Source organism: Canis aureus, chromosome 24, assembly GCF_053574225.1.
Source record: "Canis aureus isolate CA01 chromosome 24, VMU_Caureus_v.1.0, whole genome shotgun sequence".
NCBI classification, from domain to species: domain Eukaryota; kingdom Metazoa; phylum Chordata; class Mammalia; order Carnivora; family Canidae; genus Canis; species Canis aureus.
In genome coordinates this window covers 6087911-6111863 of record NC_135634.1, presented here as the reverse complement: position 1 = coordinate 6111863, position 23953 = coordinate 6087911, and the positions used below count along the sequence as shown (strand labels likewise).

General features: G+C 34.7%; 1 protein-coding gene across 11 annotated transcripts in view; it reads left to right on the top strand.

The window, feature by feature from the left end:
- NBEA (neurobeachin) overlaps positions 1–23953 on the top strand; it is a 668634-nt gene that overhangs the window by 356796 nt on the left and 287885 nt on the right. For all 11 annotated transcript variants that reach the window (XM_077868099.1, XM_077868094.1, XM_077868093.1 and 8 more), the window contains 2 exons: positions 6291–6399; positions 10014–10180. In XM_077868099.1, the coding sequence (XP_077724225.1) occupies positions 6291–6399; positions 10014–10180 (276 nt within the window). The remainder of the gene's footprint in view (positions 1–6290; positions 6400–10013; positions 10181–23953) is intronic.

Sequence of the window (23953 nt, the reverse complement as noted above, 5' to 3'; positions counted from 1 at the left end):
CCTGACAAGGTTTGTACTGGAATCATCATGGCAGCTTTTCTCCTTGGAGGGCTGTCCTATAACTGCAATACGAGTGCATTATAATGAGTCTAGGGGTTACCCTGGGGCAGAGATGGAAGAGGAGAGTGTGTGCTTTGCACCTGTGGCTCTTGATCTCTTAGCCCCAAGGTCTTGGAAGCCTTGAAGTCAAGATGTTGTGCCTATGGTGTTCTAATGTGAAATCTATTTATCACCCTCCTTGCCTCCAGCCCATGTTTCTATCATTCCCTCTCAAGGGCTTAAGACACTGCCTTGAGGCATTCCTTCCACTGCTCATATCTAGCTTCTACCTAACATTATCTGCATATATAGAACTTTGCCCCCCACCACAAAGAATACATATGCTCAAGTAAATAAGTCACATTAATGGGGGATTCCCAGGTGGCTCAGCGGTTTAGCACCTGCCTTCGGTCCAGGGCATGATCCTGGAGTCCTGGGATCGAGTCTCATATCGGGCTCCCTGCATGGAGCCTGCTTCTCCCTCTGCGCCCCCCACCTCTCATGAATAAAATAAATAAAATCTTTTTAAAAAACAGTCACATTAATGGAATCTGATGATACAGCCAGTCATAACACAAGTCTCATCCAATTTTAAGAGTGTTACCATGATATCTCACAGTACATTTATATTTAAGGTCAAAAAAATTGAAAGAGCCTCATAATTATGGAAGAATTTTAAATATCCAAGTAACTTCTATTTTAAAGAAAAGTCAACAGAAAAGTATTTGGAATTGGACAGTAATGGATATGCTACATGCTAAAAAGTATGTAAGGCAAGGAAAATGGAACATGAAGATAAATTTATAGCTTTAAAAGTTTATATTAGGGAATCCCTGGGTGGTTCAGCGGTTTAGTGCCTGCCTTCCACGCAGGGCATGATCCTGGAGACCCAAGATCAAGTCCCACATCAGGCTTCCTGCATGGAGCCTGCTTCTCCCTCTGCCTATGTCTCTGCCTCTCTCTCTCTCTCTCTGTCTCTCATGAATAAATAAATAAAATCATAAAAAAAAAGAAAAAAAGAAAAAAAAATTTCATATTAGAAAATAAGCCTAAAACTAAGGAGCTGAAATTACCAGATAGAAGGAGAATGTCCAAGTTAGAAAAAGAACAAAATAAGCTTCACAAAGTAGAAGGAAGTTGATAATAAAGACCAGAACAGAAATCATTGAAACAGAAAAGTAAGATATAACAGAAAGGATGGACAAATACAAAGGTTTTTTTCTCTAATAATACAGGTAAACTATCCCAAGACTGATGAAGAACAAAATAGAAAAATAAACATCAGAAATATAAAGGAAATCTAATCATAGGTTTAAAAAGCTTAGAAAAGATAATGAGAGTGCTACAAAATGTTTTACATTAAAATAAAAAATTTTAATAAAATGGGAAAATTCCTAGAAAATATAGAAGTTCCACAGCCTGAATAATAAGTAACAAAACCCTAAAGTTCTAAGAAGGAAATTTAATCAGTGAAAATTCTTCTTACAGTAATAGCTTACAGATATATTCTACCAAATGTTCAAATAAAACATAATTCCAACCATATACCAACTATTAGAGAACACAAACAAAAGGATTGCTCTTAACTCATTCTTTGAGGCCAGTTTAATTGTGGCTACAAAAACCAACAAGATGTGTGGGAAAAAGGAAAATCACAAGCCAGTCTCCATTAGAAATGTAGATGCATGAATCCTAATTAAAATACTGACAGAACCCAGTCCAGCCATGTATATAGATATACTATGTATGCGGGAGGAAGCTGATGGGAAGTTAACCCAGAAATGCAAAAGATGTTCATCATTTTAAAATGCCCAAAAATGTCCTTCACTTGCCATATTAAAATTAAAAATCCTTATTATCATCTCAGTAGGTACAGACACATCAAATAAAATTCAACATTTATGATTTTTAAAAAGTATTCTTAGCAAATTAGAAATAGAAAAGGGTTTTCTTAATCTGAAAAGAATGCAGAAAACCTGCCACTTTATTTCTAAAACTTATAAGCAAGTTAATCTGGACAACATATTGTGGCATATACATACATTAGATAAAACAATGAAGAGTCAAGAGAATGATAAACACAAAGTGCTGCAGAGTGTCTGGTTAATATATATGTGTGTATGTTTATATGTTGGATAAATACATGTCAATATAAACATACTTTCAAATAAATATAGTATTTTTTAAATAAGGAAAAATTTTCAGTTAATGAAGTTAGGACACTGAAGACATTTATGTAGACTCTCAAAACACAAGTACAAGAAATTAACTGTGAAAAAGAGAGAGAGACTTCATCTTCAATGAAATTTAGTTTTGTGAGTTTCCTCAGCAGTCCAGATGTAGGACTGAGGAGAGAGACTGAGGAGAGAGTGTCTTAATCTAGGGTTACTTATTTCCTGAGCAATTACAGCAGATAGATAGGAATTAAGTGAAGTTGCTGGCCAAGAGAGTAAAAACATGGAACTATGTGATGGCAAGTTTGATGGGAAAGGAAGTGAATCTGAGCAGTGGATGAAGCATTAAGAGAAAATAGAGGGATTAAACAAGTGGAAATTAGAAGAATCAAGAACTTGTTTTTGCCTGGGTCCAGGGGAGGGACAAGTGAAGGCAAGAGAGAACATTAAGGGTTGGGAGGTTGCAACCAGAGAGTAGATTGCTGGGGGCTAAAGACTTAGGAAATGAAACCAATTAGGGCCAGTAGAGTGATTTCCTGAAAGAAGGTAGAGTTGAAGTTTCTAAAGGAATCATAGATAGATTTAGGTATTTTTAGATCCCCTAAAAAAGGGATGGAATTGTGAGCTTCTCTGGGGAATGGTTTTTCACATGAATGATGAAGTCACCCAGAATGATACTAAGAGTCAGATAAGTTTCCTTCTCTCTGTGGAAGTAAAACAACTGTTCGTTTGTTGATGTATAACTCATAAGTATCTGAGATAGGAGGACAGACTTTCAGAAATACTGATACAATTTCTCTGGTGTTCCTGAGGCAAGTGTTCCATACCCTCTCCCCTTCTCTGCCACCCTACCTCTTTACTTTGCCAATCCTCTGTTTTGCTTCTGGGAGTCATTCCTAATAGCTAGCCAGACCCAGAGCCTCTCCCTTCCTGCTGTCTTCTGTTAATCTATTTAAATTTTATAATCCACACTAATTTGCACATATTAGATTTCCTCCTGGCTTTCTGCAGCTTTCATACACTAGACAAAGCCATTGAAGAGAATATTCCAATATTTCACATCTCTTTTCTCTTTTGAAGCCAATCTAGCAAATATAGACCAATGATTTCATCAAAACTGAATATTTAGAGTTTGTTATAGTCTTTAACTTCTTTTATTTTTCTAGCTCCCTTAGTGAATTAAAGATTATCTGTATGATTTTTTGCCCTCTCACATTATAGAGAGGTCTGAGCCTTTTTTCCCAAGTATGATGGTTTCAAACAGGTTTGCTCTAACCTTTTCATTCTTTGAATAATTTGTATTATCATTAACTTTTGTGCTAAAAAACAGACAACATTCCCCTTAGAATGTGCCTGTATTGCCCTTATGTAATTGGAGAGATTAGTGCTGCATGTTTCCAGGTGATATTTCCACTTACCCTGCTGTTATGCAAGATTTTAACTGTGTCTAAGTCATATTGCCAGGAAGTCCCAGCTCCTCTGAGAATAATAGTCATTTTTTAACTTAAATCTCATCGTGGGGTAATGAGTCAGACAACACATGGACTTTGGATGAAAAGGTTTCTACTGAGAACTATCTTGAATTCAGTATCTACATTACTGCCTAGAAATAAAAGATCATTCACCTGCCAATTTTTGTAGAAGATTCCGCACAGATATTACACATGATTTGGTGAAAAGATAGTAAAACTTAGTGCTATGTAATTCCATCCTAATACATTACAATGAAGAAATAAATTCGATAGAGGCAGACTCATTTCAAAGACCTCTTGAATAGCTTTTACAAATTATATTTAAGCAAATAATTTAGAAATATCAGGATACGCGATAATATCCTTTTGTTTGCTTATATATGTTTATCAGTGAAGAAGATGAATTTGCTATGGGTAGACAGAATGTAGTGAAGTACTAATATAAGAAGAATTACAATGAGTTGCTATTTAGTATATACAAAAGTTAAAATGAGGTTCAGTCTTTCCCATTCTGATTAAAATTTATGAGAACTTGAGTGAGAGAAGAAATAATTCATTTTGTTAATGAGCAGTGAGAATAAAGAATGGCACTTGAAAATAGCACTCTTGTTAAAAATCTACATAGAGAAAAACTGGACCATGAATGAAGGTGAGTGTTAGAACTGAATCTTAAAAGGATGCAGATAAAAGAACAGACATTATTTTGTAAGTTTGCCCTTTAAGAAAAACCCAGAAAGACTTAAAGTTAACTTCAAATGTCCTTTGGCTATTTTTAACACAGTAGTTGCTTATTGCAAAAGAAAACATTTTAAAAGATGCAAAAGAGCCCACTCACTGTTTATAACTAACAAAATGACAAGAATTAATATTAGAATGCCCACAGTGGGGCACCAGGGTGGCTCAGTACTTGAGCATCTGCCTTTGACTCCAGGCGTGATCCCGGGGTCCTGGGATCCAATCCCACATTGGGATCCCGCAGGGAGCCTGTTTCTCCCTCTGCCTATGCCTCTGTCTCTCTCTCTGTGTCTCTCATGAATAAATAAATAAAATCTTTAAAAAATTTAAAAAAGAGAATGTCCACAGTAGAGAAGGGCAGTATTAAACACAAAAGGTTTTACTTCAAAAAATATTATTGGATGATGAAGATTCAGCGCAAAATGTAAAATTATGAGTATTTTTTAAATGGCGATCTGAGGCAAAGAACTTAATTTTTCTGAGCCTTAGTTTATGTTTAAAAATGAAAATAATACATATCTCTGAGGATTCTTGTAAAAATTAAGTATTATGTGTAAACTATTTTATTACCTACCTTTCAATAAGTGGTTTGGTGACAGTTATTCTGATCAATTTTTTCTCTTTCTTCTCGCTCTTCCTCTCCCCCTCCATCATCAATCACCACCACCATCATGTGGCTTAAACAACCATTTTTTAATCTCTCATTATTCTCATTGACTGGGCTCAGCTAGGCAGTTCCTTTGCTCCCTGTGAAGTTGTTTGGCACTTAAGTCACCTGGGAATCTGGCTCTGGGCTGGGAGCTTATCTAGGCCTGAGATCCTGAGGTCCTGTGTTCTCCTTGAGGCTGTCCACATAATGTGAGCTTCTCTCAGCATTGCAGCAGATTCTAGAAGACAGAGTTCGAAGAGAGAAAGGCAAAAGGTGCAAGATACGCTCTCGCCTCAGAATTCACAAAGGATCACTTCTGCTATATTCTGTTGGTCACAGGAAGTCACTAGGCAGATCTAAGCAGAGCAGAAAACAACCCCTCTTTTTGATGGAGCAGTAGCAATATCACACTGCAAAGGAGCATGTGGCAGCCATGTTTGGAAATAACCTCTGTCTCAATGCTATAAAGAAGTATGAAGCAGCTCCCTGTGTGTACATGAGAAAAGATAAGGAAAGAGAGATCTTCAAGATGTATTGCTAAGTGAGAAAAGCTAAGTACAGAAAAGACTTAGAATATACAAATCATAATGTAAGGATGTGGGGGATAAAAATGTATTTGTGTTTTTTTATATTTTTTTAAAAAGTCTCTGAAAACATGCAATGAACTAAAAGCAGGTGCCTGATGAGGTTGGAAATCAGGTGGCTAGGTGATATAGTGAGGCTTTTCACTATGTGTCTTATTGTACCTTTTAACAACAATTTGAATATTCAAATAACTTCTGTTGTTTAAAAATTCAGTTTATAGATATCCTAATATATGGTCATCTAGTGTTTGTGTGAAAATATACTTCCAAGGTAGTGAATTCTGTTGTTTTAACCATTTACTTCAAAGATGGTGAATTCTATTGTATTAACCATTTAAGATACTGTCAAAAAGCCTTGTTTGTTTGTTTGTTTGTTTGCATTAACTTACTTTAATTAACTGAATCATTCATTCACAAGACACACAGTACTTAACAGAGGCATTATTGTAACAATTTTATGGTATATTTCTATGTTTCAAATGTCATTGAATTCTAATTTCAACTATGTTAATTTCATAATGTAACTTTAAATTTTAGGCATAATTAATATTTCAAATACTAAAATGTGATTACTGAAAAAAGTTGGATTGACTGAAGCTAATAAGAATAATAATTCTAAAGGTATTTTCCTTTTTAGATTACTGTGCCATGCTATGAAGGACCATATAGTTCGTGTTGCAAATGAAGCTGAGTTTATTTTGAACAGGCAGAGAGCTGAGGATGTACATAAACATGCAGAGTTTGAGGTAAGATTTTGATGGCAGATTAAAATCTGCTTCTCCATTATAAGTCAGCTGTCACTGATAGTAACCTTACATAAGAGGGTTTTTTTTAAGAGGAAAATTTCATTCAAGTCACTTAGTTCCTTTTTTATTTTTAAGCTTTAGTAAATGCCAAACTCAGAGCTCTAATTTTTACCTCACAGCATGCAGAGATTCTTCTTACCCTGTGCCTAACCCTTTGGTCAGCTGAAGTTGTTCTCATGTACTCTTAAAAGCAAATAACATTTTATGATGCAATTACTTTAGTAATTTTTAAACTAGTTTATGTACCATTAAAGATGGGTATAGCAAGTAGTTATATGAAAAAACTCAGTTTTACTAAATATTCAGTAATTTATCATTTATCAATGTATCCATCTTTAGAGTGACCAAAGATCACTTCATGTTTTATTGTTATAATTGATATTTACAATGAAGCATTGCTTTTATAGGATATGCATGCATATCTGTACATATATTGGGAATATAATAATTTTAAAATCCTTATAAGTACCTAACTAAAGAAAAAAATTAAGTATCATTTCTATTTTATGTGCAAAAACTAAAGTATATTGAAATATTGTATATTCTAAATTCTATGCTAATAGGTTTTATAAAAATGTGTTACTTTTATATTTCCAGCATGTCAATAATTATTTGCCATTATTTGAATTGCCTCAACTCAGTATTTTGATTTCAGTGTTTTAAATAACAGTGATTACTTCAGTTCATTCAGTTTGCAAAAAAAAAAAACATGGTTTCAGAAATATTCAGGTGACCTGGTATTTGGCTTAGGTTGAACTGTCAGTGGCCTTAAAAATAATAAATAACCATCCATTTATTTTCCTGATGCAACATGTGAACATATGTGGTATGGTTGGAAATCAGAGCCCAAGATTTCAGTTTTTATGGGGTTTTTATCTCAGTAAGCCAGCTCTCTCAGTTGTACAAGTTGATGCCCTAGGTCTTGTAATCTCTGACCTAGCTAGCTGAAAAGCATGAGACAGAGAAATAACTGTTGTCTCTCTCATACTCTTAACCTGCTTCATTTGTCAGATGAGACAGCACATACTTGGCATGAGAGATTGCAACAAACTCATCTTGAAAAAATACCAAATATTTTAAACTTTGATAAAAGTACATTGATAATTGAGTGTTTATCAAAGTGAAGCTTCATATCCCTTCAACAGTAAATACTATTGGATATTTATCAAGGTATCCCGCTATAATCTGGATGTCAAGAAAATTTTGAGTTATCTGTTCTTTGAAGAATATGTTTTGATATGAGATATGTCAGGAGTCTAAACAAAATAAGAATATTCAGTTAACTCTTGACTTCTGTTAGTAAATAAGATTTAGAATATTAGTTGAATTCCCTGCAGGATGAGTTTTGAGTCGTTCATATTTCTACTAAGAAAATCAAGATATTTTGTGGGGATATAAGAAAATCAGTATTTGTATGTGAAAATATTTAAAATAGATTTTCAAGCAGCTAGATATTAGTTACAAGTTTTAACACATATTTAGCCAAGATAAAATTAAGCTCATGGCAGTGTTTCTCAGCCTGTTTTTCATTATTGTCCCCCCGTAAGGAATCTTTTTTAGACCATTTTCATTCAAGAAAATTGAATCACCCTCTCCCAGTAAAATTTTATTTCTACAATATGCTGTATAACTGTGTAGTACATATGCTTCTGTGCTTTCTACATAAAAGGAATGTGATTTTTTTTTTCACACTCCCAACACCACTTTTTTGAACCCTGGGTAAATGAGGTCAATCCTATTGAGGATGCATGGCTAAAAGTGATAAAAGGCTATGAAGTGGACATGAAAATTCAGTGCTTTTTAGATTATATAAATATAAAATAAAATACTAACATAAATCAAATTTTGAGTATTGTCATTGTTATTTAATGACTGTACATTGTGGTTTTTTTTTCACTAAAATGTTTAAATTTGTTCTTTTTAGGTTAGAGCTGTGTTGGTAAATGCATTGATGTACGTGTGTGTGCTTGTGGTTTACCAAATACCTACCACTTTTAAATTATAAAAGATTTTATAAAAGCTATGACATTTTACTAGGACTTTTGGGGGGAATTTCTCTGTCTCTCATATAGGCCTATAATTAAGAGATAAAGTATATTTAATTTGAGATGGGTACTTCACAGTTCAGGTTTTTTTTTTTTTTTTTGTTAACCATTGTAATTGTTAAGGAAGAAAAATGAAAATTTAATTTTGCTCTCCGATGAGCTAATGAAATATTAACCTCATTATGGAGGCAGATCATTGTACTAATTGGTGATTCCCTGTACAAAAAGATAAATTGGAAAATGAATTAATCCTTCTTAGACTACTTTAAGGGTTATTTCTCTGAAAGAGATGACTTGTGGTAGTAGTCTATATCAATAGATAGACTGAAGGGATATGTTGAAATACCTTCCATGAAACAAATTTTTACATAGTGGAGATGAATGTGAACCAATTATATGTATTTTTAGATGTGAGACTTTTTTTCTTCTAGTTATAGGATTTGTATTACATACTTGGTAGTGTTAGAATATATGGTCAGTCCACCCCATATAAAAATTACTCTACAAAAAAAATCAAACTTACAGTTAAAGAGATGTTCATCCTCGTGTTTATATTGAACCTTTTTGATACACAGTGAGACTGATAAGCTATATTGCTAATACCGGTGAACACGAATACAGATAGCTGACAAAATAGCTGATCTTTAGGAAAGATGAGAATAAGATAGTTGTTATCATGAGAACCTTTCAACACATTAAATTCTAGAGTTGGGAAAGGTTATAGAGAAAACTTTCTCATTTAACAAATATGAAACTGAGTATGATAGGGAAATAAAAGAATTTTCATAAAACATGGAATAAAATCCAAGTCTAAATCCCTAAATCATTGCTTTTCCTTGTAAACCACATTGCCATTCATGAAATGGAAAACTATAAATTAAATAGCAAGCTTTGGATCTCTGTATAATTATCAAGAATGTAATTCTCATTTTAAGTGTGATATATACCATATTGGTTAAAATAATAATTAGGTTTACATTTTTAATAAACCATTATTCTAAAATGATTACTTTGGGAATATATTAAAATCAGACTCAGAATTTTAAGAGCCTTAAACATCATCAATTACTTTATGTAATATCATCTGAATTATTTTCCAAATACTTTATATATAAGCACATAAAACATATTTTTACAAGTTTGAAAAGTGATTGTAGTGACTATACTCTTTAGAAAAAAATTTCAGGGCAGCCCCAGTGGCTCAGCGGTTTAGCACCGCCTGCAGCCCAGGGTGTGATCCTGGAGACCCTGGATTGAGTCCCACAGGCTCCCTGCATGAAGCCTGCTTCTCCCTCTGCCTGTGTCTCTGCCTCTCTCTCCTCTCTGTATATTTTCATAAATAAATAAGTAAAATCTTAAAAAAAAAAAAAAGAAAAATTTCACAAGATGGTATTAGCTAAGTTTTTAAAATTGAATTTTCATTACCCTTTAAGGTCAGTTAGTGTTCCTTACTTAGAGCAGAAGTTGTATGTTGTTCAACATTATGCATTGTTTGTATTTTTTTTGTAGTCACAGTGTGCCCAGTATGCTGCTGATAGAAGAGAGGAAGAAAAGATGTGTGATCATCTTATAAGTGCTGCTAAGCATCGAGATCACGTTACAGCAAACCAACTGAAACAGAAGATCCTTAATATTCTCACAAATAAGCATGGTGCTTGGGGAGCAGTTTCTCATAGGTGAGTTATCACAAATTTACAAGTAAATAGTAACCCACAGGTTATTTATGATAGTTAGCTGTTAAAGATGATAAACTTTAAAATAATTTAGAAAATATGATTTAAAGCATAAAAGTTATTTGAATTTTCCCTGATATCTTTAGTAATTCCTCTTTAGAATCCTTTAGAAGAAAATCTTAAAATCTAAACTTTTAAGCTCCAGAAGTCATTTCTAATTTAATAGTAATATGTAATACAAAAAAATTTTAGACTGTCATCTCATGTAATGTATGTTAATTGTAAGTGGCTCTTTTTTTTCATCTTTCAAGAGTCAGCTCTACCTACTTATTAAATTTATAGCATTCTTATTTTTTCTTATAAATAGGTAATAATACAAGCATTTACTATTGAGAAGTAATACGTTCTTCTTAAAAATCTTCTTCCATATTTTTCTATTCACTCTTTCTTAGGAAAAGTTTTCATTGCCGATTAGAGCATCTATGATATAATACAAGTAAAACCAAAATTGGTTGCTTATGAATTACAAATGTTCTCCTTGCTAAAGTTTTGTGGGCATAAAATTGTTTGTTTTTTCCTCTGTAACATGAGGAAACATTTTTTCTAGAAAAATAATAGTGAGTCAGATCACTATATTTCTATTGCAAATGTTCTTCATTTTTATATTTTCATTTTACTTGATCCCATTAAATGATTTTAAGTCTCTGGCACAGTTTAGGAGTTGGTTAATTGTGGACAGACTAGTGAGAAGAATTCTGATAGAAGTGATTTGGTTAGTTAGGGAAGAGCATCTAGAATATGGCCATGATAGTGTTTGACCATCTGTCCTGGTATTTCCGGTGTGAGATAGACTTAATAAAACTTTATAATTTTTGTATTTAAAGTAAAATTATAACTTCATGACTTTAAAAGTAATCAAGACTCAATATATATTCTTATAATAATAGTAATACTGTGGGGGCGCCTGGGTGGCTCAGCGGTTGAGCATCTGCCTTCAACTCAGGGTATGGTCCTGGGGTCCCAGGATCGAGTCCTGCATTGGGCTCCTTGCGTGGAGCCTGCTTCTCCCTTGGCCTGTCACGTGAATAAATAAATAAATAAATATTTAAAATAATAATAATAATAATAGTAATACTGTGACATCCAGCTTTTATTGAATATTTATTGTGTGCCAGGCATCGTACTAAGAACTTTACATGAATTATTTCATTTAACCTTCAGAACATTATTCAAACATCTTCCGTATTACATTGAAACTGGAGCTTTCAGAGCTTAAATTAAAACTTACATAGTATCAAACAACTTGTACAGGGAGAGACAATGTTTCACTCATGGTTCTCCAGAAAAACACAAAAACAGAACCAATGGGATATATGTGAGACATAGATAGAGATAGAGGTATAGAAGTATAAATATACTATATTTATATATATATAGACAGATTTATTTTAAAGAATTGGCTCGCGTGATTATGGGAGCTGGTAAGTCTGAAATCTGTAGGATAGGCAGTGAGGCTGGAAACTAAGGCACAATTTTTGCTATAGTCCTAACATGGGATGCTGTCTTTTCCAGTTAACCTCAAGGGGGTTTTTTTGATGTTTTGGGTTTTTGTTTTTTTTTTTCAATTGGTTTATTTTTAAGGCTTTCAACTAATTAGATGAGGCCCACACACATTTTATCTTCAATGTATAAAGATGTACGTGAGTTTGGAGTTTTAATTATTTCATCATGTAATTAAAATACAGCTATCAGTCACCTCCATAGCAGCAGTCATGTGGTAATGTGTCAAATGCATCCTCTGCTTAGTTGATCCTTTACTGTGTTTCATTGGATTGACAGAAAGACTGGCAGCAGGACCCCTCAGATATAAAGGTAGCTTCTCTTCTTTCCTGCATATTAGTTCCCAGTGCTAACTAAAAACACATGATTTTCCTGTTACCATCCTTTACCAAATAGGTCACTGAACTCTTAAATCTTTAAGGATGGGTTTTCTTCCCCATAATCTTCCTTAGTATTTGAGTAATTAATAAAGCTCAGTCATTAGATTGCTTCTTTTTTTTTTTCTCATTCACTCTCTGGGTAATTTTTATTAATCTTGTGGCTAAAAACTACAACCCTTATGTTGATAACTTGCCAATTTATAATCCCTAGTCTAGATCTTTCACTCACCTCCAGACCTGTATATCATCCACCTACCTACTTGGTGTCTTCTACTTAGATATAGTATTTCAGATGACAAAACACTTCCTAAGACTTTGTCCCAAACCATCTCTCTCAGCCAAGGGCAACCCTATTCCTAGAGTTGCCCAGGCCATAAATGGTGCTTTTATCCTAATTGCACCTAACACATTACACACTGAGCCGTGCAGCACATCTTAACTGACTCTGCCACAAAATATGTCTAGAATGCTACCTTTGCTATCCTAAAGGATCTAAAATGATGCCCAGCATTTCTCACTTGTCCCAGCAGCGTTTTCCCTAGTCTTCCTGCTTCTTCCTTGATACTTCTAAAGGCCATTCTCAACACAACAGCCTGGGCAACTTTTATTAAAATATGTATCCTTTTCCTCCTCTGCTCAGAACCCCCCAGAACCGTGCTGTGCAAGATGGTAACCACTAGTCATGTGTGCTCTTGAAATGTAATAAAAATTTAATTTAATGTACCACCTTTCAGGTCCTCAGTAGCCACATATGGGCAGTGGCTAGCACGTTCAACAGCACAGAACATTTCCGTTATTGCACAAAGTTCCATTGGTCAGTGTTGCTTCAGAAGTTTCCTTTGTCACTGAAAGTTAAAAACCTTACAGTTACCTACAAGGAAAGAGTGTGCTGTTTTTGATAGAATGGTCAAGGAAGTTCATTCTGATAAAGGACCACTTGGGCAGAGAACTGTCTGAGCATTTCAAGCCGAGGGAACAGCATGCAAAAGAAGAAGGGGGCTGGGCCTGTCCAAGAACAGGCAGAGACCAGTATGGCTGCAGTGGATGGGATGAGAAGGTTATTATCTTTGATAACTCTTCGATAACTTCGATAACTCCTCTCCTGCTCCTCTCCCGCTCCTTTCCCCTGGCTCATTTTATTCCCATCACTGGGGCTTTTTGCTGCTTTTCAGGCTTTTAGGACATGTTTACTCGACTTGGAATGCCTTCTCTCAGATAGTCTGTGCAGCTAGCTCTCCCATCTTCTGTTTTTAATTCAAATGGTACTTTCTCAAAAAAGCCATCTATAGCCACTTCTTACCCCCAATTATTTTATATTATACTTATATATATTATATATCTTACATATTATATACTTATTTATCAGTTGTATTGTTTTATTGTTTTGTCTCCCACCAGAATGGAAGCTCCATAGTGGAAGGGATTTTTCCTCCCTTTTGTCCACAGTAGTATTACCTCACACTTAGAATAATCCCTGATACAGAGCTGGTGCTAAATAAATATCCACTGAATAAATTAGTAAATGAATACTTGATGTATACCCTTTTTTTTTTACAGTGATACCGGTGATGGAATGGAAAAATAAATTAGCCTATTGTCGGGGACAGTTTTATGTTTCAAATGAAATTATTTTATTAAATGACAAAAAGTACTTATCCTTGCATAAAACCAAAGCTCAGGTTCATCTGGAAAGTGAGATGAACAATTCCTTATTCACTGGGTTAAATGGTAAAATGAATTATTATATGAAAATGCTTGACACCGTGTCTGTCACAAAGTAGACTTCTTGTATTTGTTAGTCTCTTTTCTTTTTTGTTAGCTCTTTGAGAAGAGCCTTTTAAAAAATAACTTATTTTTTAGAGGAGTTTTAGGCTTACAATAGAAATTTCCCTTATATCCTCTCCTAACACACATATATACCTTCTCCCATAATCATTCACCCAAATAGTTAGTGCCTCTTTTTTTTTTTTATTATTTTTTTTTTTATTTTTTTTTACCAAGACTGAACCTACATTGATACGGCATAGTCACCCAAGGGCAGAGTCCATAGAGGGCTCACTCTTGGTGGTGTGTCTTCTATGGGTCGGGACAAATATATGGTAACATGTATCATCATTATAATATCATGCGGAATATTTTAACTGCTCTAAAATTCTGTGTTGTGCCTATCCATCCCTGTCTTCCCCTACCCCTGGCAACCACTGTCTTGTTTTGTTTTGTTTATCTATAGTTTTGCCTTTTCCAAAATGTCATATAGATGAAATCATACAATATGTAACCTTTTACTTAGTGATATGCAAGAAAGGCTTTTCCATATTTTTTCATGCCTTGATGGCTGATTTTCTCTAAGCACTGAATAATATGCCATTGTCTGGTTGGACCATAGTTTTTCCACTTACCTACTGAAGAGCATCCTTGTTGCTTCCAAGTTTGGGCAGTTATGAATAAAGCTGCTATAAACATCTATGGGCAGGTTTTTGTGTGAACACTGGTTTTCAACTCCTTCGAGTAAATGCTAAAAAGCATGATTGCTGAATGGTATGATAAGAGTGTCTTTAGTTCTGTAAGAAACCACCAGAGTGTCTTCAAAGTGGCTGTGACATTTTGCATTCTCACTATCAATATATGAAAACTGGTGTTAGTCCACCTCCTCAGCAGCATTAGGTATTGTCAGTGTTCCAGATTTTGGCCATTCTGATAGGTATATAGTGGTACCTCATTGTTTTGATTTGCATATTCCTGATGACATGTGATGTGGAACATCATTTCATGTGCTTATTTTCTGTATGTGCATCTTCTTTGGTGAGGTGCCTGTTAAGGACTTTGGCCAATTTTTTTAAACCAAACTATTTGCTTTCTTATTATTGAGTTTAAGAGTTCTTTGTATATTTGGCATAACTGTCCTTTAACAGATGTGTCTTTTGTAAGTATTTTCTCCCAGTTCGGGTTTGTCTTTTCATTCGCTTGATAGTGTCTTTTGTAGTGCAGAAGTTATTATTTTTTTAAAGATTTTATTTATTTATTCATGAGAGACACACAGAGAGAGAGAGAGAGGCAGAGACACAGGCTGAGGGAGAAGCAGGGCCCACTCAGGGAGCCTGATGTGGGATTCGATTCCGGGTCTCCAGGATCACGCCCTGGGCTGAAGATGGTGCTAAACTGCTGAGCCACCCAGGCTGCCCAGAAGTTATTATTTTTAATGAAGTCCAGCTTATGTTGTTTCTTTCATGAATAATATCTTTGGTGTTGTATCTAAAAAGGCACCACCATACTCAAAGTCATCTAGGTTTTCTCTTATGTCAGCTTCTAGGAGTTTTATGCTCTTCCATTTTACATTTAGGTCTGTGATCCATTTTTACCTAATTTTTTTTAAAAATGTAAAGTCTATAGTCTATTTCTGGGCTATCTGTTCTATTGACCTATTTATTCTTTCACCAATACCATATTTTCTTGGTTAATGTGGCTTCACAGGAGTTTTAAGTCAAGTGGCATCAGCCCTTCCACTTTATTCTCCTTCCAAAGAGCCTTTTTAAAATAATTTCCCTTGCCACTTAATCACCCTCTAACGCGATATATAGATAGCTACAATCTATTGATTTTATTCCTTTAATGAACAGATAACTCTTGTTAGCATAGTGGTAAAGTAGACTTACTCTCTGCCCTCACATAGTTCCTAGTAGTCAAATAGAAGAGACTGATATTAAACAAAACAAATGATTATAGAAATAAAAGATGTGAATACAAATTTTGATAATTACTAGGAAAAAAATTACAGAGTACTCTGAAGGGAAGGGTATAACAGAGAATCTTCATGTTAGATTAGGGAGTTCTGTTTAAGCTAAGAAATGAGCAGGGAATCATCGTAACAGGTGGAGTGTAGAACATTCAGGAGAGAAATATTACAAAGACTCAGAGCTTATAAATAATAAAATGAATGGAAATGAAGCTAGTATGTCTAGAGCTTAGTGAGCAATGGGGATATTGGCTTGAGATAAGGCTGGAGAGTAACATATGAGCCTGATGATTTAAAGTCTTATAGATCATATTAAGGATTTGTGACTTTATCCTAAGTGGCATAAAAATCAGTGAAAGATTTTGAATAGAAGAGTAACATGATCTGATTTATGTTTTAAAAGATCAGTCTGGCTGCTTTATTACTGGGAGTAATAGGGAAGTGTGGTCACTCTATTTGTAGTTCAAATGTCACCCTTTCTATTGCATTCCCTGGCTTCCCCTATTTTCTTAACCCAACCTCCTCCTATTTTGTTGGTGTCTATATTGCAATTATCTATGATACACCACCTAATGTTTTATAGCTGTTTGGATGTACGTGTCTCTTCCAGTAGACTTGTAACTTCCTAAGTGGAGGAATTAAATGGTACTTACAGTTGCATCTCTGTTATCAAATATATGTTAAATCTGAAGGAATTTCATTCCTATAATGTTATACTTGCTGTTTTACCCAAGCAAATATTGAATTTTAATGTAAATTTACTTTTATTCTTTTTTTTAAGATTTTATTTCTTTATTTGAGAGATAGCAACAGAGATAGTGAGAAAGAACTCGAGCAAGGAGGAGAGGGAGAAGCAGGCTCCCCACTGAGCAGGGAGCCCAATGCGGGCCTTGATCCCAGAACCCTGGGATCGTAACCTGAGCTGAAGGTAGATGCTTTTTTTCTTTTTAATTTTTATTTATTTATGATAGTCACACACACAGAGAGAGAGAGAGAGAGACAGAGACATAGGCAGAGGGAGAAGCAGGCTCCGTGCACCGGGAGCCCGACTTGGGATTCGATCCCGGGTCTCCAGGATCGCGCCCTGGGCCAAAGGCAGGCGCTAAACCGCTGTGCCACCCAGGGATCCCTTGAAGGCAGATGCTTAACCAACTGAGCCACCGAAGTTCCCCAAAATTCCTTTTACTTTTATCTTTTGACTCAATGGTCATACTGACTGTAATTATTTTAGCTTTTGAATTAATATTACTGCTCTTTATTTTGTCCTGAGGAGGAACTAGAATCTGACAACTCTTTAAAAATGCATATTCAAGAATTAACATTTTAAAATAATACTTCATATGTACAAACAGTTTTTCTTTATTTTATATTTTTGGGTCATATTTTCAATTTCTTAAACTACATAGCTAAATTAAAAGCTGGGCAAAGGACTCGACTGACATTTTTCCAAAGAAAATATGGGGGAATGGCTAACAGGCACATGAAGAGATGCTCAACATTATCATTCATTGGGGAAATGCAAATCAAAACCACAATGACATATCACCTCACACCTGTTAGAATGGCTGTTATCAAAAAGAGAGAACCATGTGGAGAAAAGAGAACCCTTGAGCACTCTTGGTAAGACCGTAAATCGGTACAGCCACTATGGAAAATAGTATGGCGGTCCCTCAAAAAATTACAAATAGAACTACCATATCATTCACCATTGCTATTCTGGGATATATTTGAAGGAAACAAAAACACTACATTGAAGACATATCTGCAGCTCCGTGATCATAGCAGCATTATTTACAACAGCTGAGACATGGAAACAACTTAAGTGTCGATCAATTCCTGAATGGATAAAGTTGTGAGTCATATATATATATATAATATATATATTATATATATATATATAACATTCCATCATATATATATATATATATGATGGAATGTTATTCAGCCATAAAAAAACAAGGAGATCCTGTCATTTGCAACAACATGATGGATGGAACTCCCATGATGCTAAGTGAAATAAGTCAGACAGAGAAAGACAAATATTGTATGATCTCACTTACATGTGGAACCAAAAAGAAGAAAAAAAAAGTCATAAAAAAGAGATAAGACTAACGGTTACCAGACGTAGATGTAGGGGTTGGTAGAGGGAGAATTGGAGGAAGGTGATCAAAATGTACAAACATTATATAGTTATAAAATATATAACTACTGGAGATATAATGTACAGCACAATGACTGTAGCTTACACTGCTATATAGTATATATGAAAATTAAGATACTAGATCCTTAGAGTTCTTATCACAAGGAAAACACCTTTTTTTTCTCTTTTTCTGTATCTCTATGAGATGATAGATGTTGACTAAACTTACTTTTCTATGGTAATCATTTTACAATATATGGAAGTCAAATTATTATGCTATATGCCTTAAATTTATATAATGATCTATAGTGATTATATCTCAGTAAAACTGGGGGAAAAAAACTACTTTTCATACAAGCATTATTATTGAGATTTTGTATGGTATATTGTATGGTATTGTACCATACAATATTGTATATGGTATTTTGTATGGTATAAGCTATATTTATTGATAGAGCAGGTTTGTATTGGCAGCATCTCCATTGATACTTTACACCTAATATCTTATTTTCATTCTAATAACTTTTTAAGGTAGGTATTATTTTTTCCATTTCACACATAATAAATGTGAGTCTCAGAGAAGTTGAATAGCTGGCCCAGTGTTATATAACTAAATAATAGGGACAGGATTTGTATCTAGATCTATGTAACTAACCCTAAAGCCCGTGGTCATCCCAGTGACAAAATTAATTACTGTATTTACTATAAAAAATTGTTGATTGGAATAATGAAATTAAAATCACTCATTAAACATAAATAAGACTCAAAAGTCTGGGGCTTTAGGGATCCCTGGGTGGCGCAGCGGTTTGGCGCCTGCCTTTGCCCCAGGGCGCAATCCTGGAGACCCGGGATCGAATCCCACATCGGGCTCTCGGTGCATGGAGCCTGCTTCTCCCTCTGCCTATGTCTCTGCCTCTATCTCTCTGTGACTATCATAAATAAATAAAAATGTTAAAAAAAAAAAAAAAAGTCTGGGGCTTTAGAAGGTATTTTTTAAAGCTTTACAACATCAAGATATGGTCTAAATAGACAAGAGAACTACTGCCTACAGAGGCAAGATAGAACTTGCAGTCTGAACCTAACAGGGTAGATAGACTGCTAAAAGAAAAATAAATAAACACACATTTTTGGTAGGATGTTAACAGGATCCAGTGTCCTACAACATAATATTTAAGATATCCAGGATATAATCCAAAATTACCTAATATACAAAGGACCTGGGAGATCTTAACCATTTCTCAAGGAAAGACAATTAATGAATACAATCCCAAGATAACCCAGATATGAAAACTTTGATACAAATATTTTAAAGCAACTGTTACAAACACCTCCATGAAGTCAAGGTAAACACTTTTTAAATGAATGGAATGATAGAGGATCTCAGAAAAGAAAGAAAATGTATATGAAAGAACCAAATGAAAAAGAAAAATGTAATATCTGAAATAAAAAATAATCATTTAATGAGCTTAATAGTAGAATAAAGATGACAGAGAAGAGAGTGCATGAACTTGAAGATAGATCACTAAAATTATACAAGTGAAAGACAAACAGAAACACTGGGGAAAAAATGGGAAGTGCTCCAGGCTCCTGTGGGACAATATCAAAAGGCCTAAAATTCATATCATTGAAGTCCTACAGAAAGTTAGGAGAAAGATTCATACAGAACAATTATTTAAAGTAAAAATGGCTGAAAACAAATTTGGTGAAAGATGTCAAGTTAGAGATCCAAGAAGCTCAGGATAAGCTCAATAAAAAATATCCCTAGACATATCATAATCAATCTCCTAAAAACCAAAGATAAAAAAAAATTTTAGCATAATCCAGAGGAAAAAACAATACATTATATATATAGGAAAAACAATTCAAATAATTACAGCATTTTCATCAGAAATTGTGGGGCCCACTAGTTGCCAAACCAAAATTCTATATTCAATAAAAATACCCTCCAGAAATGCAAGCCAAATAAAAACATTGTCAAATGATAGAAAGCTAAGAGAATTTCTCTCTACCAGGCATGTTCTCAAAGAAATGCAGAAAGATGTCCTTCAGGCAAAAGAAGGAAAAACAAAAGGGGGGACCTTGGGAATTGAGAATAAAGAAAGAATTGTTTTGTTATTTTTTTTTCCCACAAAGATTTAAAGGCAATTTAGTGGAGAAATGATGGTCTTTTCGACAAATAATACTGGAGCAATTGAATATTCATCTGCTAAGTTTGGACCCCTGAACGATGACTCACATTCTTATGTAAAACTTAACTTAAAATGAATGATAGACCTATATGTAAATTATAAAATTTCTGGAAGAAAACATAGGAGGAAATCTTTGCATTCCTGTTTGTGTTGGGCAAAGTTATTAGATACAGCACTAAAAGCCTGATGAATAAATAAACAATCCTACAGTGGACTTTCTCTTAGTCTGCTTGGGCAACTATAACAAAAACATCATATGGTGGCTTATAAGCAACAGAAATTTGTATCTAACAATTCTGGAGGCTGAGAAGGCCAAGATAAAAGCACTGGCAGATTCAACGTCAGGTAAGTCCACATACTAGTCCACATAGATGGCAGTCTTCATGCTATGTCCTCGCAAGATGAAAGAGTTGAGGAATCTTCTTAGGGCCCTTTTTATTTTTTATTTTTTTAGGGCCTCTTTTATAAGGGCACTAATCTCATTCATGAAGGCTACACCCTCATTACCTAATCACTTTCCAAAGACCTCACCTCCGGATACTACCACATTAGATTTGATTTCAACATAAAATTTGGTTAGGGGAGGCATTCAATCCATGGCAGGCTTTACCAAATTAAAAACCTTTTTGTGTGTGAAAGAGACTGTTGAGAATGCCACATTCTCTCAGACTGGGAAAAAGTATTTGCAAATCATATAATCTTACAAAGGTCTTACAAATATAAATGTTTAGAAGTGTAAGTATATATATTTATCTAAGTGTAATACTATACAAGGCACTTATAAGTACACATATGTGTGTACATGCATATGTATATTTGTATATATGTAGTATATATGTATAAGGAACTTTCCAAACTTAACATTAAGAAAAAAAACATACAATTAAAAAGCAAGGAAGCACTTCAACATAGACGATATATAGATGGCAAATACCTACATAAAAAGATACTCACTATCCTTAGCTATTAAGGAAGTTCAAATTAAAAAAACAATCAAATGCTAATATTTCTCTACTACAATGACTAAAATTAAAACAAAAACCTTACAATGCAAGGGCTGGCAAAGAGGTGAAGTAGCTGGAACTCGCATACATTGCTGGTGGAAGTACAAAATGATGCATCCTCTTTGGAAAGCTGTTTGGCGGTTTTCTTACACAATCAAACATCCGCTTACCATTTGATGCAGCAATCCTATTCCTAGGTATTTACACCAAGAGAAAGGAAAACTTACATTCATGCAGAAAACTTGTACATGAATGCTCATAGCTCTATTAATAACTGTCCCCAAATTGAAAATAGCCCAAATGTTCTTCAATTGGTGAATGGATATACAGTACATCCATATAATGGAATACTACTCAGCAATATAAAGGAATAGACTTGATACATGTGACAACCTGAATGAATCTCAGGTGTATTCTGCAAAATGAAAGAAGCCAGACTCAAAAGAATGCAAATTGTATAATTCCATTTATGTGACGTTTGGAAAAAAACAAAACCTTAGGCAAGTAAAACATATTGGTGGTTTTTAGGATTTAAGAGTAGAAAGAGAGTTTGGGTAGAAAGGGACAATGTGAGGAAGCATTTTGGGAAGATTGAACTGTTCTGTATCTTGATTGTTTCATGGCTCTGTTTTTGTCAAAATTTATAGAAATGTACACCAAAAAAGAGTGAATTTTTCTGCATGTAAATTAATAAATCTTCAGAAACTTAAAAAATCAAAGGCCAGAGAAGTCTTTATATTTATCAAACTGTATTACATTTTCGATATCGAGAATTACAATTGAATATTAATTTACTGTTTTAAAGTTAAATTAATTACAACTCGGATTATTTCAATTATTTTCATGCCAACACAGGTATATTGGTCATATAATCTAAAGAACAGAAGTTAGGGGATCCCTGAGTGGCTCAGCGGTTCAGCGTCTGCCTTTGACCCGGGGCATGATCCTGGAGTCCTGGGATCGAGTCCTGCGGCGGGCTCCCAGCATGGAGCCTGCTTCTCTCCCTCTGCCTGTGTCTGCCTCTCTCTCTCTCTCTCTCTCTCTCTCTCTCTCTCTCTGACTATCATGAATAAATAAATAAAATCTTTAAAAAATAATAAAAAATAAAAAAAGAACAGAAGTTAGGTTTTTTCTATTACTAATACCTGTTGTAAATGAATTTTCACTGTATGTAGTTTTTAATTATATAGCTTTTAAAACCCTAAAATAAATGTAGTAAATGTGCTATTCCCTAATAAAAATTATGAAATATTCAGAGGGAGGGGAAAAAAGAACTTTTTTCCAACAATTTTTAGGTAGTTTAAAGTGTCAAGATTCAAATCAGGAATTGTGGGGGCGCCTGGGTAGCTCAGTCAATTAAGTGCCAGCCTCTGGCTCAGATCATGATCCCAGCGTCTTGGGATCCAGCCCCACATCAGGCTCCCTGCTCAGCAGGGAATCTGCTTCTCCCTCTGCCCCTCCCCACCCTGCTCATTCTCTCTCTCTCTCTCACTCTCTGCCTGTCTGAAATAAATAAATAAAATTTTTGAAAATAGATAAATAAACCAGGAATTGTGCTCTGCTCTCGGTGCATACAGTTGTTATAAGCTGATCTGCCAGATGCGTGGAGCGTTACAGGGTTAGACTAAATAATCTATTAATTGTGATCTCTATAACCATGTGAGATACAAAATGGAAGAAAAACCTGTGTAGAAATCACATATCTTTATACCATAGCCTGCAGTGGTTTAATGGCTGTGAAGTTTCATAAAATGCTTATCCCATAGGTTCCTTCCTAAGAGCTATGTAAATGAACAGAACAGATTCAAATGGGAAAATGACATACTTACTGGGTTTCAACCTGATATTCTACACCTTCAAAACAAGAGTTCTCATACTCATGGTATCATAAATTTAAAGTCAAAATACTCACCTAAGATAACATAAAGAATAAGCTGGTAGTGCTGTGGAGTGAAAATTGGAAATTCTGTTTTTGGAATATTCTGAAACAATCACATTAACTGTCACTTCGTGGCTTCACTTCTGTTTCCCTTATCTTTAAACATTCACTATTGCTATTTATAATGGATATGAACTACAACCACTACACTCAGGTATTTATTTAATTTCAAACTAATTTGTTCTGAGTCCCCACCATGGTGCTATTGGAAAATTCAATCTCAGTTATTAATAGGACCCTACATATATACTCCTGGATTATGCAAAGATTCTAGTAATCTTATAAAGCCCTGGGATCCTCATTTTACTTGGGCTCTACAGATATGCTTAATTTATGCTTGGAGGGGGGTCTGTTTCTGGACAAAATGAGACATTAATTCATGGAGCTGTGGCACCAAGGATACAGCCATGTATATTCCTGCTGTTTCATTGGGAGTACATGTCCCCCACCCCCCTTTCAGGACCCTCTTCATACACCATCTTCTTAGTCTTGGAATAAAGTCAGACCCTGGATACTTCAGTCTCTTCACCCCTCAAGCCTCTATGGTCCATTATCTCTTTAAGGATAGTTGTGCTACTTTTTTAAAAAGAGTATCTCTTATGCCACCTGAGAAGATAAGAGTAGCCTCAAGTCTCCTAGATTCGAAATACTGCTTTGTTTTGGAGGGATTGGCATAGAGTGAAGTGGGGATTTTGCTTATTTTTTTCATCCATTTAGATTCCCTGGCCCAAACTTTTCTGCAACTGTCCTGGGACATCTGTTTGATGCAAAGTGTCTGTAATCATGAAATATATTTTGTTTTTCATTGAGAATTTGAACCTTTGACATTGG